Raw genomic sequence first — 16,263 nt, 5'->3', positions numbered from 1 at the left:
ACATCGTAAACAGCTGAACCTGGCTTCAGTGTGGTTGACAGTTTTTCTTCCTGCGTTTTTATCTCCTCTTACCCCTTTTGAAATGTGTTCCCGCTGGTCATTGAATTTCTGGAATATCAGGATATATTTAAATTCGTATGTCAGACAGAGGGGTCAGGAAATTTTATAGACTTCCTTGAGAAGTTGGGTAGTATCAGGGAATGCTTACAAATAGATTTTGTTTTTGTTTTTTTATGGTACGGTTTTTTTATGGTTGAGTGTTAGCAGAACGCACACAGCATTCACATACTATATCAAGTTATCAGTTCCTTAACTAATGTGTTGCTAATCAACTTACATGTTCAGTTGAAGCAGAGCAGATGTTTTTTTTCACCTGCAAATCCAGTATTTTCTCAAATATTAGCCTTGATTCGGTACCTGAGCTCCTGAGAAAAATATCGGGGCCTTCTAGATGTTTGACTCTGTTCCCAAGGTGCTTGTTTACTTTGGCTCGCTGCCCTTTTTTGCGCTGGGCAGCTGAAATCAGCGTATGCGAGGCTCACGTGCAGGGAGTGACTGTCCATAGCTTCATATGTGTGAGTTTAAGTGAGAGACAGAGCAATGCAAACATACTGACCAGCAAAACAAATCAATGAGGACAAAAGCCACATAAAGCTGCAGACTGGGGTGTTGATTCTTGGGGGAAATCAGCAACCTTCTCACTTGACTCAGTGGTAACATCAAAAATGTTGTTTGATGAAGCTTTAATATTTAAGTGATTTATTTTTCAGGCAGAAGAAAGAACCCAAAACCAGCATATCTTTATCCCTCCTTTGCTTTATCTCTTCTGAATCTACTAGTTTTCTCTTCCTTATTCTTTATTTCACGCTTCCTTCTCACCCTGGTAGGAACGACTTCCTGAAAGAGGTTAAGATCCTGTCTCGCCTGAAGGACCCAAACATCATTCGTCTGCTTGGAGTGTGTGTGAGCAGTGATCCCCTTTGTATGGTCACTGAGTACATGGAATGTGGAGACTTGAACCAGTATCTGTCCCACAGAGTGCTTCTGGACAAGACTGGGCCTTCACAAAATACTCCGACCATCAGGTAAACCAGAAATGTGAACACACACTTGCACATATATGCAGATATAAATGCAGACTTTATTGTTTATTCTCTCTATCTGTCACCATTTCCCCTCCAGTTACCCGGCTCTCATCTCCATGGCCAGCCAGATTGCGTCAGGAATGAAGTTCCTCTCCTCCCTCAACTTCGTGCACCGGGATCTGGCAACACGTAATTGTCTGGTCGGGGGTGAGAAGGGTGAGAGCGGAGAGGATCGGGGTGGTGAGCGTCACATTAAGATAGCTGATTTTGGCATGAGCAGGAACTTGTATGCTGGAGACTACTACAGGATCCAGGGCAGAGCTGTGCTGCCGATACGCTGGATGGCCTGGGAGTGTATACTCATGGTGAGAGGACAGGAATGAGTGTGCATCTCACGATGTGTGATGGTTGCAATACTATGTGTTATAATGTTTTATACTGACCATGAATTTGGGGGGGGGGGGGGTTTCTTGAAAAAAATTTAACACGAAATTTGTATACAAAAAAAATGAGTTTTACTACTTTAGAGGGAATCTGTTGCATAATTAACAGTTATCTCCCCATTTTTCTTTGCACTTTGTGTTACTCAAAGATTTTCAGATTTTTACTCCCAACAACAGGAACTTGTTCACTGTAAACGATGGAAGTCGGTCTTCATGTGGCAGGAAATAAAACTTTGGCTTCACAGACAAGAAATTAGGAGATGTGTTTATCCCCTTCTGTTCCTTTAAAGAAATCTCAATCAATTAAAATGTAATTTATATTATATTTTTATTATATTAAATGTGTCATTCTCTTACCAACAATTTGCCATCCTATAATGATGATGGCGACAGAATTTTAATACTGATGGAGATTATGATGTTGAAGATGACAGCGTTGATCTGCATGGTTGTGTGTTCCCAGGGTAAGTTCACCACGGCCAGCGATGTGTGGGCATTCGGGGTCACTCTGTGGGAGATGCTGAGCGTTTGTCAGGAGCAGCCGTACTTCAACCTCACTGATGAACAAGTCATCGACAATGCTGGGGAGTTCTTCAGAGACCAGGGCAGACAGGTACAACACACGCACACACACACACACACTGGTTTAGGGGTATAAAGTAGCCTGTTTTCTCATTTGAAATATTTTTGAACTGTTTATGCCCAAAATTAATCTATGTATGTCAAAATTTACTAAAGCTCAAACTGATGATGGACAGAAAACAGGCACATGAATGTTCTGCTCTGTTGAAGATCTGAACGGGTCTTTCAGGATCACCTCTCAGTCACTCATTAAAATAATAACACATCAACCACAGCACAAAATCTCAACTGACTGTATGGAGGTTCATGATATCAGAAGCCCTCTAGTGGCTGGTCTTATTCATCTGTTTGAGCATTTAGTAGAGTAACACAATGTTGAAATCACAATTCTTCAAACCAACTAAAGACAGTTATTAATCTGCAAATCACCAAACTCAGCAATCAGTAATCCATATTAATTAAAAGCAGGAGACTGTGTTAGACCAAAAGGATGTGAAATTAGTCAGAATCAAATCTGATAAAATAAGTATAAGCAGGGCTTTATCGCACAAGAAAAACATCTCACCAATCAAATGGTGCCACCGCCATACACCTTTCTCCCTCTCTCTTGCAGGTATATCTGAGCAAACCGGCTGTGTGTCCTCAGGGTCTCTATGAGCTCATGTTGAGTTGCTGGAACAGAGACTGCAAGCTCCGCCCGTCCTTCGCCTACATCCACTCCTTCCTTACTGAGGACGCTATGAACATGGTGTAGAGAGAGAATCAGAGAAAGGCAACAAGGAGAAAGGCAACGCTAAAAAGGAGAAACGTCCCGTACGTTTATGCATCCTTGCTACAGCGGGATGATGGTGGTGGAGGTGCTGCACGGCGGAGGCAGATGAGGAGGAAGAGTGGGTTGATTGCTTTTATATACTTTTTGGGTGGATGGGGCTGAGACACCGCTGGTTCGGTTCATTTCCACATCAGACCCCAACCCCAAAGGCAAAACTAACCCCAGCTTTAGATTATCTAACAGTCCGAGCTATATTTCAGAGTGGGTTGGTGGTGGGTGCAGTCTGCTTAGGAACTTTCTGTCTTCTTAGATACTCACCATGCAAGGAGGGTTTGTGTGTGACTGGTAATTAATTACAAAAGAAGCTGCAGAGGCTACATTGACAGAATATACTCCAAACTATGACCATAGCAAGCTAGGAAATGAACAGTTATTAAGCTTCATGACTTTTGTTAATCAACATCTCAGATGCTGCATGTAGTCTAACAGGTGACGGTGCACATGACACACAAACCTCTCTCAGCCTCTTTCATGTCTGAACAATAGGTGTTCTACCTATTGTTCAGACATGAAAGTGCACAACAGCAATTATCCTAGATTTTACAGTATGTGTAGCCTACTGGACACATTTTAAGTCCAAGCTTCAGCCCCATTTGCCCATCTGAGAAACAAAAAAATGATAATCCACAAAAAGTCTTTGAAAATATTTTAGGCTTCATACATGGCTGATGGTGATAAGCAGAACTCATTATGTTTGGTAACCCTTCATCAATCCTCTGTCTCAACCCCACAACCTTAAATAGTGACCCGAAGTTATTGTGGACTCATGTGAAATGATGTGGACCAGACAACAGCAGCCCCCCTTTCTGCAATGTGCCCCCCCCATTGTAGTCAAGAAATCCAACCAGTTTCTCTTAGCCACAGAGAAAAGAACTGTTTCCCAGAAGATGAAATTCTGCGGCTGCCGATGAGATGTGACCCACAAACTGGAATGGCTTTTTCTAAGCAGAGAGACAATACTGCCAGCCGGAGCAGTGGACAGGACATCTTCAGATGCACCTGCTCTGGTGTTATGGCAATCTTTGTATATGGTGGTGACCCAGATACAAAAGATAAATGTAAAATTCCACAACCAGCTGCACTTTAAATCCTACCTGCCATGCATATCCTTGGCCATGATGAAACTCTTCTCTGTGAGGGGCCTGATATGATTCCTGTCGATGTGGATTCTAATTGTATTTTACTTGCAGTGAATTTAGTAATATTTGCCAAGGGAGATCAAAAGATGTAAAATATTATTTAAATAATGGAGTGGCACCATCAATTCATCTCATTTTAAATGTATGACGACCTTTTGTTCTGAAACTAACAGTGTGTTGAGACATGTTCACTCGATCGCTCAGTCTTTGCTCATCCAAATACATACACACAGTTATGGTATGGTAAGTGGGAATGCTGGGATTTTAGCATGAATGTCAGCATCGCCCTCTGCATTATCCTGTGTTAGTACATTAAGCTGACTGGCAGAATCATCTATCTTACTGATTATATAGCACTGTAAATCAGTCCTAAAATGATCAAAATTATTAAGTAATACATGTTTACTGATTGTGAATGGTTGTGCCATTTGAGTCATTTTTGATACACTGTAGTTCAACTAAATCCATATTTTTATATATACTATATGTACTTAAGACACTCCTTTGTGTCTGATTTTGTCCATTTGTATCTGAAGTTGAGCATATTAGTATGTACATATGTTAAGGACAGAATTGTAATTTCCTTTAATAATGGAAAACTCTGTTACATTCGGGGTCTTCTGTATCTCTGTAGAACGCTTGCTATCTTGATGCCATTGTAATTCATTGTTGTCTATTTTTGTAGATGTTTTAATAAAGTTAACCTTTTCAAATAAATTAAAACGTGTCCTAGGGCTGTAACTAACTCTCTCTCTCTCTCTTCCTCATGACCCCCCCGGAACTGTGGATTTATAGCGAATTTTAAAAAAGTTTTCTCCCACTGTTTATTATTTAAGTATGCCTACTAAATAAAGAGCGTTACATCGCGATGCAGAGCTGCAGTGAAAACGCAGAAAAAACATATGCATGCTGTGTTTCTCTCAGGTACAGTGACTGGGTAAGGAGAGCGAGACTGATTTAAAAGCCGTCACTTTCAGTGTTATTAAGTGAAACCCCGTAGCTCTGTGTTCGGGCATGTTCAAAGGTGTAACAGGGACACTGGGCTGCTTGTCATCATAGAAACAGATCAAAAGATCGTGATGTTTATTGCAGCTTCAGTGATATCGACTGCCTTCCCTACGACACACAGCTCCGCTGTTCGCCGGAGCAAATGTCTAGTGAGTGTTGATAGACTATTTTTCGCGACTTGTAACTAATCTGCCGCGGGCGGAACATTAAGCGACTCCAGCCTGTTATATGTTAACACATAAATAAAATACAGGAATTTCACTCACCAAGTAGAACACGGATTTTTTTTTTAGTAAGGTCAAAGACTAGACTGAATAACATAAAAACGAAGCAGAGACTGATCTGGCTTTCATCTACAGCCGTCGACGGCCAATGGCTAATGATCACGTGAGGATATATTACCTGACAGAAACGTAATAGGCTTTACTAAAGTCTACTGTATGTCTGTTTAAAGCAAGCACACAGAAGCAGCAGGCTGGTTAGTTAGTGAGTGCCCTTCTTTACTCTCACCATAGTCATGGCCAAAAATATGGGCACCCCTGCACGTCTCTCACATAATGCACAACCCAGAAAATTGTTTTGCACCTTTTAAAAATCTCCAGAAATAATTGTATTTCAAGCATGTGATGCTTCTTTAATTTGTAATTTAACTCACCTGTAGCAATTCACAGGTGCTGGCAATATAGAAATAAATCTTACAACCATTCAAATTTTGGAAAAGCACACACAATCTCAAGTTTACAGCCCATGGCACTGTAGGTAATTTCCATGGATGTGGACGAAAGACAAAAATTGATGAACGATTGTAAAATAATGGATAAAGAACCCCAATCAACTTCCATACAAATTCAGGCTGATCTGCAGACACAGGGTACAACAGTGTCAGCTCGCACTATCTGCTACCATCTGAATTTAAAGGGATGTTATGGTAGGAGACCCAGGAGGACCCCGCTGCTGACACAGAAACAAAACTTACCTGAGGAAGCCAAAATCCTTCTGGGAGAATGTCCTGTGGACAGGTGAGACTGAAATAGAGCTTTTTGGAAAAACACACCATTCTTCTGTTTTCAGAAAATAAAATGAGGCCTTCAAAGAAAAGAACCCGTTCCCCAAAACATGGTGGTGGCTCATTGATCTTTTGGGGTTGCTTTGCTGCTTCAGGTCCCGGATGTCTTGACTGTGTGCATGACATTATGAAATCTGGAGACTTCCAAATAATTCTGGGACGCAGCGTAGGGCCCAGTGTGAGAAAGCTGGGTCTCCGTCAGAGGTCATGGGTCTTACAGCAAGACAATGGCCCAAAGCATAATTTTTAAAAACACACTTTATCTCTTTATAAAGCATGAGTGCACAAAGATAGTCAATGCTAGAACTACAGTGACAGTAATAATACAGCCACACAGAAAACTAAGAGGTGATGCTGTGATAAAGAGCGCAACACCATTTAATCAAGTGAAAGGCAGGAAAACACGTTTAGATAAACTACAGCCGCAGACATTTTCTACATTAAAAAGTAAAAAAAAACATGAACAACAGTTTATGAAAATGAGGCTGATTGCGGTCAGATAAAAAAATTAAAAACAATGACAGGAATTCCTACTTGCACCATCAACAGCTAAATTGGACTGAGGCTTTTTGTCTCCTCCTGGCAAAAAAAGTAGCTTCATGAATAACTGTATACCTTGCAGCTGCTTCTGCTGTCACCCACCGCAGTATGCACAACAACTCAGATCATGTTCATGAAAGGAAACCACATAAAGGAGGAAGAACAATTCTGTTTAGATGGAGGAGGAACCAACAAAACACATGCAGGCACACAAACAATCACACAGGACTACAGTGTTGCAGTCATTACAGTGGCTATAGGCACAAGCAGGAGATGTGGAGCTCTGAGTCTGATCATTAGTGACACCTCTCCTGATTTCTTCTACTCTTCTTCTCTTCTTAATGCACACGCATGGTCTTTCCTGTAGCCTGCGAAGTCAATGGGAGAACCATTAAATTATTATTACCTGCACCAGTAGTTCAGTCTCATACATGATCTGTCACACACATACTCCAGCGTACCTGGGAGATGTCGATTCCAGTGAGTTTCTCCACAGTCATGGGCAGCCTGGTCATGATATCGAGCACCTCTCCAGCAAGTTTGGCTGCTCCCACCTCTGAGCCGCCACTGGACACCATGGTGACCTTCTGGACTTCCGACAGTGGCTTGCTGATCTCCTCTGCCATCTGTAGGACAAGACAGAATCGAGAAATAAATACAGTGAAGGGGAAATTTCAAAGCAGAAGCAAAACAACACTTAAGGAAATTTAAATCAACTCAACATAAAGGGCGTGATTGAATTTAGGAAAAAATGTGAATAAATTGACAAAGATGGGATTTATATGAAAACATGAACATTTTCTTGAACAGAACTGAGAGTCACACAACTTCACTGCAACAAGGAAAAGGAATTTCAAAATATTTAAAAGGCTTTCAGGTTGCTTAATATTAAAAAAATAAAACTCAGAACAAACTAACTTTAACACAACTAATACGAAATGTCCACTATGAAAAGGCAATTCTGTGATGCCAACAGCAAGTCCACTGAGAAATGAAAAACCAGAGGTGGCAAACTTTTGTTAAAGCAAAGCAGTACAAAGTGAAATAGTGATCCAAGGTTTGCAATAATCACAGTATTTCATTGTACAGCTCGAACATTTATCTTCATCTGTTCATTCATCCATTAGAGTCAGACTGACCAGTGGCAGTTTCTCCAGCAGCATGTCCACCATGGCTCCCTCTTTGTACTGCTTGAAGGCCTCTGCTTTCTTGGCCATCTGCTGCGCCTCGGCACGACCCTTAGCCTCCAGGGCAAAAGCCTCTGCCTCGCCCTTCATCTACATGGACACATACATAAATTAAGATTACAATAGAAGTGTACGGGAGTAAATTTCCTGACAGAAATAATGTTTGGTAAATGTAATATTCTCAATTGGCAGACAGGGAAAAGTGGAAATCTGGATGGAGAATCTTAGAAAAGTACTCACTCTGATGGACTCGGCCTCGGCCTCAGCCTCCATGATAAGCTGCAGGCTGCCAGGAGTGACAAGAAATTGCAGATTGTTTAACTATCTCAAGTGATTTGTGTCCTTGATACTGTTAAGGTGTTAGATGCACATCTCTTAAAAGTATGCTGTAATGCTCACCGATATGCCTCCGCCAGCCTCTCCAGCCTGTATTTCTCCGCCTCTGCAGGCTTCTTAACTTTTGCCTCCAGTTCCTTCTCCTTGCGGGTGATCTCCTGCTCCTGCAGTGTGATCTGCTGTGTCCGCTCCACCACCTGAACCTGCATCTTCTCCTCCTCAATGCGCTGCTTGGTCTTGGCCACCTGACAAGGGAAGCGGAGGAAAACAGAAATAACAAGGCATCAGCCTTCTATCTCCAAATGGAAATCAGATATTATCTACAACCTGGATTGGTCGTGTTGGTACAAACTCGACCCGCCAGCCTAATAAAATGTGTGGACGAGGTGTATACAAGCTGAACAGACTGACCAGGACAGACAAAATTTCCACAAACACAAAGTTCACATTACACAAAACACAGCAAACGTGAAGACTGTACCTGAAGTTGATAGGCCATTTCTGACTCCGCCTTCTTGGTGTTGACCTCTACATCATAGGCTGCCTTTTTCAGCTCATAGTCTCTCTGGGATTTTGCCATCTCAATCTCATTCTTGTACTGAGCTGAAACTTTCTCCTGCATCGCGTGGGCCTCCTGTATGTAGAATGTAGCAGGACAGGGAAAACAAGAATGTTTGGTATTTCTTTTCTACTGATGGCTTATTCTCATTTTCAGATTATCCATATGAGTAAATAGGCAAAAACAAAATAGCTCATTTTACCTTCATGACAGCATCTCGTTTGTATTGAGCCTCTCCGATCCTGGCATCCCTCTGCACCTGGGCTGTTCTGGCTTTACCCAGGGAGTGAAGGTAGTCCTGCGAGAGAGCGACATAGAGAGAGAGCAAGGGAGGGAGTGCATTAGGCAAACAAAACCAAGAGATGGTGTGGTTACTACTGAAGCACTTAGACCTAATTCATCACTAAGTAGTGTAGTATAAAGCGGTTCAGTCACAGACAGTGAGTAAATGTGTGTTACTATGGCAAAAAGGATTTCGAGTGAGACTAAAAGCTTTTATACAAAAAAAAGATAAAGGCTCATAGTGACACTTCAGATTCCTGCTGCTCCAGTAATTAGTGTTTGGTGTGGTGTTTTAAGCATCAGATTTATGTCACTAGCACTGGCTGAAAATGAACCCAAACACACATAAAGTACCTGATCATCATGAACATCTTTGAGCGTATAGCTGATGATGCCAATCCCCATGTTGACCAGGTCAGAGGAGGCCACCTTAAAGACCTGCTCGGAGAATTTCATACGGTCCTGGTAGATCTCCTGTACGCAGAGGAGATATATACATCATAGTTATTACATACTGTTTATGGGAAGAAAATGTCAAGCAGATCCATTTAACGAAGTCAGTACACCGACCTCCACAGTCAAATGGGCAATAATGGTTCTCTGATGTCCCTCCAGTGTTTCTAGTGCAATATTGGAAATCTCAGCCTCAGACTTGCCCATAAACATTTGGCAGGCGGTGGCCAACATCTCCTTGTTCTGGCCCTGGATCTTCACCTGGAAAAATACAGAAAAAGTGAAAGAAAATGACATTCAAGCGGCAACTTCCTTGCCTTATTTGCTTACAGTAAATGACCTTCAAACTGATCTGAATATGAATGCTGTGGGTTTATATATATAGTATTGATGAGTGTTTTGCTCTGGCAAAAATATTTTGCTAGTGTTTATGTATTTCTTTTTAAATAATCACACATTATTTACTTGTACCCATCCCTTCAACCCATAAATCTTTCATGCATCTCTCAGTCTGTCTGTGCAACAACCTGTTTCTGTAGGCAGGCGTTGCTTTTAAATAGCCGCTGACCCCATTCCTTCCCTTTTGGTGTCTATACAAAAATTTTAATCTATTTTAATAACTGTTTGTGACAACATGCACAGCTTTTTGACTTCCTGTATTAAAAAACTTACGGTATTTGAGTCGTCCAATTATCAAAACATACCTGTGCAACGCCAGTGACAGAGACAGGAACACCAAGACAGGTGTAGACTTTGTCACTCTTCACATTTAGAGTCAGGATATTGAGCGTAATTCTGAGAAAAAAATGGAATAATGTAAAAGGAAAAGTGGAATGGACTAGATATAATATAACAAAGAGCAAGAATGGAAAGGTATAGCAAAAGAGAGACAGACGAAGTGGCTCAGTAATGGATACAGAACTCAAAAGATATCAGGAACACATGTCTCTTTTATCAGCATGTATTTCCCGTGTTGGTTAAACAATACATAAATCAGGTAGATATGTTGTAACAAAAACTAGAGACTGAAAATGGGATCACCTCTGGATCTTCTGAATACACGGGAGGACAAACACACTTCCCCCAGCAATCATTAGAGGAGGAGTACGGTCATAGCCTAGGAGGAAAGAGATGAGAGGAGAACACATAACATAAACATTACACTATCATTCAGTTACATATGGCTAGGCACTCACAGAGTTACTGCCTAGAGGACATTGTTCAAAATGCAGGCCTGCATACAGGGTCGCTGGGGGGCTGGAGCCAATCCCAGGTTGCCAGTCCATCGCAGGGCCACACAGAGACGAACAACCACTCACGCTCACGCCTAAGGACAATTTAGGGTAACCAAACAACCTAGCCTGCATGTTTTTGGATGGTGGGAGGAAGCCGGAGAGAACCCACGCAGACACGGGGAGAACATGCAAACTACACACAGAAAGGCCGGGGTTTGAACCCCTGCACAAGATTGTCTTCGACCTCCACAGTCAAATGGGCAATAATGGTTGCCCATAATAATGATTGTCTCTTTTTAATACATGAATATTTTGACACAATACGTAGTACAGTGACCTCCGGAGGTTTGTAACAATATTACAGCATCGTGGAGGCTGGAGTGTTTTATAATTGTACAGGAAACGTTTTTTACATATCCAGTGCTATTGAGAGAAGTCAAGCAATTATCTTACCAGACACCACCATGGCTTCATTGGGTCCACATGTGTAAAACATCTTGATTCCTGAATTTAGACAAAAAATGAATGCAAGACCTTGTCAAAGGTTGGACATTACTACAGTTAGATAAGAAATAGACAACATTGTGTTTTCTTGGATATCACTGGGTTGTACAGGAATTGGTAATTATTGGATATATGAAACTAGAAAGCTGGATACCAAAGTAACATTTCAAAGTTTATTTCTCTTTTGTAGTGAACATGTATGACTGTCCAGTGTATCCATAAACATAATCAAGCAGACTAATACACAGTCCATTGTTTAACCCCATTATAATATCAATTAAAAACATGACAGTATAAAACTAAAACAAAATTGTCTGTGGTTTGGGTGAACCATAAACTAAGACATAAAATTCACACATTTGGTCATATTTAAGTACCATGATCTCAAGAGTTTGTTATTGGATCGATGGATTGTTTGTATGTTAAGACAGTGATATGAAAATCACAGGCTACAACTGACACATGTCTATGTCAATCATTCAAGCAAAACCCTTAATTAAGCTTCTCTATTTTCACAGTGAACCAGAATGCTCCTCCCCATCCTGACAACCCCCAACACAGGGCTGGAAGTTAACGTTACAACCTGTTATAACTTTTATACAGTCTATGGTTACAACTTGTACACCTAATGAACAATGCCTTTTCAAAAATTAGTTAGAGCAACATAAACACATCAGATCAGAGCTCCAAGAATAACATCAGACATACTAATTAAAAACAGTATATTAAATGTAAAACCAAATAAATGTCAGCAACGATAGCTAGCTCGCATGCTAACGTTAGTTATCTGATAAAAGGCAGCGGAATCGGATCTGGGTTGATAATGTCACTATGTCTGAGGAAAACACTCCAGTATTTATACTAGGCTACAACTATTACTAACAGCAACTAACATCACAACTACAAGATATAATGAACCAATCATTCCTTTCACTTTACCGATATCCATCAACAGAAAGAGCAATCCTGTTCAGAGTAAATGAAGGTTTGTTTTCTGTTACTACAGTCAGGCAGTAAGCCCTTTCCCGCCAACGGGTTTGAGGTGCACTGACCACGCCCATCCTCACTACAGTAATGGCGTCTGTCACCATCTGGTGGTCAATAGTTACAACTGCACCTCCACTGTTTTCATTACATTACATTACAGTAATTCATTTCAGCTGACGCTTTTATCCAAAGGGACTTACAGTTGCTATACATGTCAGAGGTCGCACGCCTCTGGAGCAACTAGGGGTTAAGTGTCTTGCTCAGGGACACATTGGTAGATGGGTCACAGTGGGGAATTGAACCCCGGTCGGTCTGTCTGCCTGCCTGCCTGTCTGTCTGTCTATCTGCCTCTTATTAGGTACACCTGTACATGTATATGATGCCTACAATGTTTTTTTTGTTTTTTAGACACTATCACAGAGGTGTTACCCTTAATTTGGTTACATATTTTTGTACTGAGGTCAGATCATAGTTAGTGAGGTGTTACTACTCTTACGTATGTAAATCGGAAGTATTAAAAAATAAAATACAAACACCTCTCATACAACATAATGTAGTCCAGTAAAACTCCACCTGTAACTATGACCACAGTAATAACCATATCATTAAATTTTTACATTTCCAACAATGTCAACAAAAACTGAATGGAATAAACTTCGCAAAGGTAGAGTTTATGGTAGTGCTGTTTTATTGTATTGCATTAGATTGTACAGGTGCACATAATAAAGTGGCCACTAAGTGTATTTATTGTTGAGGGTGATGATTCATTGTACTAGAATAATGTCTAAAGTAGATGCACATCAACATGTGTAATGTATTTGGATATGACAGTAATAATGTGCACAATTACAGTTAGAACCAGTGGTAAAAATATTCTGATAGTTGTACATCAATCATTAATGTCCTCACTGTGGAAAATGCAAAGGTATAAAAAGAAACACCGAATTAAACATTATTTTCCTAATGACCACATCTATTAGTAAAATAAATTCAGTTGAGTAATATATATTTAGTTGGAGTCATTAAAACAAAATATCAGGAAATTTTAAACCTGACTAGACTATTTCATATAAAAAATCTTCCAGCAGCAGAGTTTAGTTCAGACTCTGTAATCCACTGTTAAATCTCTAATCGGTTTCTTTTATTAACATGGATGGTTTTGGTTTTGTCTGATGAGATCTGGGATCAGGGGCCTGGCTCACCCATCCTATCTGCTCTGACCAGATGTCAACCATCAAGCCCCGGCTGTTTGCCACAGATGTGGGGGTTCATGGTGCATCAACCACCGATCCCCCCATTGTAGTGAAGAAGTCCAAGCAGTTTTTGACCCATCTCTCAGCCACAGAGAGAAGAACTTTATCCCTGGTGCCACATTGACTTTTCAAATCTGAGGAATAGAAGACAAAAGTCTGTGGCTGTCGATAAGATATGACCAACAAACGGCATCAGCTTTTTACAAGCAGGGAGACAATACTGCCAGCCGGAGCAGTGGACAGAACATCTTCAGATGCACCTGCTCAGCTGTTTGGCACTTTTTGTATCTGGCGGTGACCGAGATACAAAGCATTGATCTAAAATTATACAACTAGCTGTGCTTTATGCCATGCATATCCCAGGCCATGATGAAACTCTTCTCTGTCAATGTGGATTCTAATTGCATTTTACTTGCAGTGAATGAAGATATTTGCCAAGGGAGATCAAAATTCAGGACAGTCAGTCTGCCTTTTTCAAAATCTTCTCCCAGAAGGCATTGCCTACTGGGAGAACTAACTACTAAACTATTAAAGATGTAAAATATTATTTAAAATTTATTGGAAAAACACCATCAAGTCATCTCATTTTAAATGTATGATGACATTTTGTTCTGAAACAGTGTGTTGAGTCATGTTCACTTGATAGCTCGGTCTTCACTCATCCAAATGCAAACAGTATGGTATGGTAAGTGGGAAAGCTGGGATTTTCACGTGTCAACATCAACCTCTGAATTACCCAGTATGCATTTTGGCTGACCGTGGTAGAATCAATGATCTACTTCACTGACTAAATAGCACTGTAAATCAGTCCTAAGATTATCAAGTATTATATGTTTACTCATTTTGAATGTGCGTGCCATTTGAGGCACTTTTGATACACTGTAGTTCAACTAAACCCATATTTTAATTTTTATTAAAATAGTTTAATAAACTGATACATTTTCTGTCAATCAATTAATCTATTGTGCTCCACGCAGTCTTAAGTGAAACTTTGATGGCAAAAAACAAACAGCAACATGACTCAGTGATTAAACTATATTTTATTGTCTATAGAACATTTCACTGCAGATAACTCTTAGAATATGTAACATTCGTATACAACTTCCACATTAAGTAACAACTACTTATGTCACATGCGACGACAATTGTTTAAGAAAAGTAAAAGACTAGACTGAATAAAATACAAAAGAAGCAGAGACTGATTTGGCTTTCATCTACAGCCGTTGACGGCCAATGGCTTAGTATCAGTTGCATATGAGGATATATTACCTGACAGAAATGTAATAGGCTTGACTAAAGAAGTAAACTTGACTTGAATGTCGAGTTTTGACCAGGCACTTGGGGGTAAAAAATGCATATGGCTTGGCAGTTGGAAAATGTGTTAGTGAAGAGTCTGAAAAAAGAAATCAGAGATACTGTTTTTCAAAACCTTTTATAACTACGAGAGCCTTCAAGACTGACTGCTAAGACTCAGCATCACATTATCATGGAAAATACATAAAAAAAATAAAATCATACTATCTCTTGTATGTCAGTTTAAGGCAGACTCCAGGCAGCAAGCATATCGAAGCAGCAGGCTGGTTAGTCCGTCAGTTAGTTCGTGAGGGTCCTTCTTTACTCTCGCCATTTAAATGCCAGGACTCAAGAAGAGACTGCAATAAAAAGTCAGCATTGATTGTCCCACCACAACATACTTTCATTTGACAGGAATCCCCCTCAGTTTCTTTCCCAAAAAAACACTTCCAGCCCTTTCATTCTGAAACCACAACTTCCACTTGCTATACACCTGACATGATTTTGGGCCCAGTAATATAATCTCTTACTACAAACAAACATGTGGTGTAAACTAGCCTCATCCCAACTTTGTCTCTATATAAAGGATGAGTGCACAAAGATAGTCAATACTAGAACTACAGTGACAGTAATAATACAGCCACACAGAAAACTAAGAGGTGATGCTGTGATAAAGAGCGCAACACCATTTAATCAAGTGAAAGGCACAAAAACACGTTTAGATAAACTACAGCCGCAGACATTTTCTACATTAAAAAGTAAAAAAAACATGAACAACAGTTTATGAAAATGAGGCTGATTGCGGTCAGATAAAAAAATTAAAAACAATGACAGGAATTCCTACTTGCACCATCAACAGCTAAATTGGACTGAGGCTTTTTGTCTCCTCCTGGCAAAAAAAGTAGCTTCATGAATAACTGTATACCTTGCAGCTGCTTCTGCTGTCACCCACCGCAGTATGCACAACAACTCAGATCATGTTCATGAAAGGAAACCACATAAAGGAGGAAGAACAATTCTGTTTAGATGGAGGAGGAACCAACAAAACACATGCAGGCACACAAACAATCACACAGGACTACAGTGTTGCAGTCATTACAGTGGCTATAGGCACAAGCAGGAGATGTGGAGCTCTGAGTCTGATCATTAGTGACACCTCTCCTGATTTCTTCTACTCTTCTTCTCTTCTTAATGCACACGCATGGTCTTTCCTGTAGCCTGCGAAGTCAATGGGAGAACCATTAAATTATTATTACCTGCACCAGTAGTTCAGTCTCATACATGATCTGTCACACACATACTCCAGCGTACCTGGGAGATGTCGATTCCAGTGAGTTTCTCCACAGTCATGGGCAGCCTGGTCATGATATCGAGCACCTCTCCAGCAAGTTTGGCTGCTCCCACCTCTGAGCCGCCACTGGACACCATGGTGACCTTCTGGACTTCCGACAGTGGCTTGCTGATCTCCTCTGCCATCTG

General features: G+C 40.6%; 3 protein-coding genes and 1 long non-coding RNA gene across 11 annotated transcripts in view; 1 reads left to right on the top strand and 3 right to left on the bottom strand.

The window, feature by feature from the left end:
• The window catches only part of ddr1 (discoidin domain receptor tyrosine kinase 1), a 43,095-nt gene extending 38,198 nt beyond the window's left edge, over window positions 1-4,897 (top strand). For 2 of the 7 annotated variants that reach the window (XM_046044119.1, XM_046044117.1), the window contains 4 exons: window positions 888-1,085; window positions 1,183-1,450; window positions 1,992-2,141; window positions 2,724-4,896. In XM_046044119.1, coding sequence (XP_045900075.1) covers window positions 888-1,085; window positions 1,183-1,450; window positions 1,992-2,141; window positions 2,724-2,864 — 757 coding nt within the window. In that variant the 3' untranslated portion in view covers window positions 2,865-4,896. Of the gene's footprint in view, window positions 1-887; window positions 1,086-1,182; window positions 1,451-1,991; window positions 2,142-2,723 lie in introns of those variants that run through there. The other 5 variants (XM_046044122.1, XM_046044121.1, XM_046044118.1 and 2 more) reach the window with 4 other exon arrangements.
• On the bottom strand, window positions 1,122-5,482 carry LOC123967845. The gene is made up of 4 exons (XR_006824363.1): window positions 5,356-5,482; window positions 2,676-2,847; window positions 1,886-2,119; window positions 1,122-1,810 (listed from the first exon to the last, which is right to left on the bottom strand). It is a non-coding gene; the product is annotated as an uncharacterized LOC123967845 (long non-coding RNA).
• A 1,015-nt stretch (window positions 5,483-6,497) lies between these two features.
• Window positions 6,498-16,263, bottom strand: part of LOC123967844 (flotillin-1-like) — a 14,524-nt gene continuing 4,758 nt past the window's right edge. Inside the window, exons 1-13 of one of the 2 annotated variants that reach the window (XM_046044124.1) lie at window positions 12,191-12,279; window positions 11,201-11,251; window positions 10,554-10,629; window positions 10,217-10,307; window positions 9,630-9,773; window positions 9,414-9,533; window positions 8,980-9,075; window positions 8,700-8,852; window positions 8,282-8,463; window positions 8,123-8,168; window positions 7,835-7,972; window positions 7,157-7,321; window positions 6,498-7,063 (exon numbers count right to left, since the gene is read on the bottom strand). In XM_046044124.1, coding sequence (XP_045900080.1) covers window positions 7,034-7,063; window positions 7,157-7,321; window positions 7,835-7,972; window positions 8,123-8,168; window positions 8,282-8,463; window positions 8,700-8,852; window positions 8,980-9,075; window positions 9,414-9,533; window positions 9,630-9,773; window positions 10,217-10,307; window positions 10,554-10,629; window positions 11,201-11,251; window positions 12,191-12,200 — 1,302 coding nt within the window. In that variant the 5' untranslated portion in view covers window positions 12,201-12,279 and the 3' untranslated portion in view covers window positions 6,498-7,033. Of the gene's footprint in view, window positions 7,064-7,156; window positions 7,322-7,834; window positions 7,973-8,122; window positions 8,169-8,281; window positions 8,464-8,699; window positions 8,853-8,979; window positions 9,076-9,413; window positions 9,534-9,629; window positions 9,774-10,216; window positions 10,308-10,553; window positions 10,630-11,200; window positions 11,252-12,190; window positions 12,280-16,263 lie in introns of those variants that run through there. The other variant, XM_046044126.1, reaches the window with a different exon arrangement.
• The window catches only part of LOC123968054 (flotillin-1-like), a 6,524-nt gene continuing 4,773 nt past the window's right edge, over window positions 14,513-16,263 (bottom strand). Inside the window, exons 9-10 of the mRNA XM_046044527.1 lie at window positions 16,096-16,260; window positions 14,513-16,002 (exon numbers count right to left, since the gene is read on the bottom strand). Coding sequence (XP_045900483.1) covers window positions 15,973-16,002; window positions 16,096-16,260 — 195 coding nt within the window. The 3' untranslated portion in view covers window positions 14,513-15,972. The remainder of the gene's footprint in view (window positions 16,003-16,095; window positions 16,261-16,263) is intronic.

This window comes from Micropterus dolomieu, linkage group LG03, assembly GCF_021292245.1.
Source record: "Micropterus dolomieu isolate WLL.071019.BEF.003 ecotype Adirondacks linkage group LG03, ASM2129224v1, whole genome shotgun sequence".
Taxonomy (NCBI): Eukaryota; Metazoa; Chordata; class Actinopteri; order Centrarchiformes; family Centrarchidae; genus Micropterus; species Micropterus dolomieu.
Note: the sequence above shows the minus strand (reverse complement) of the source record. Positions and strands in the feature narration are given on the sequence as shown.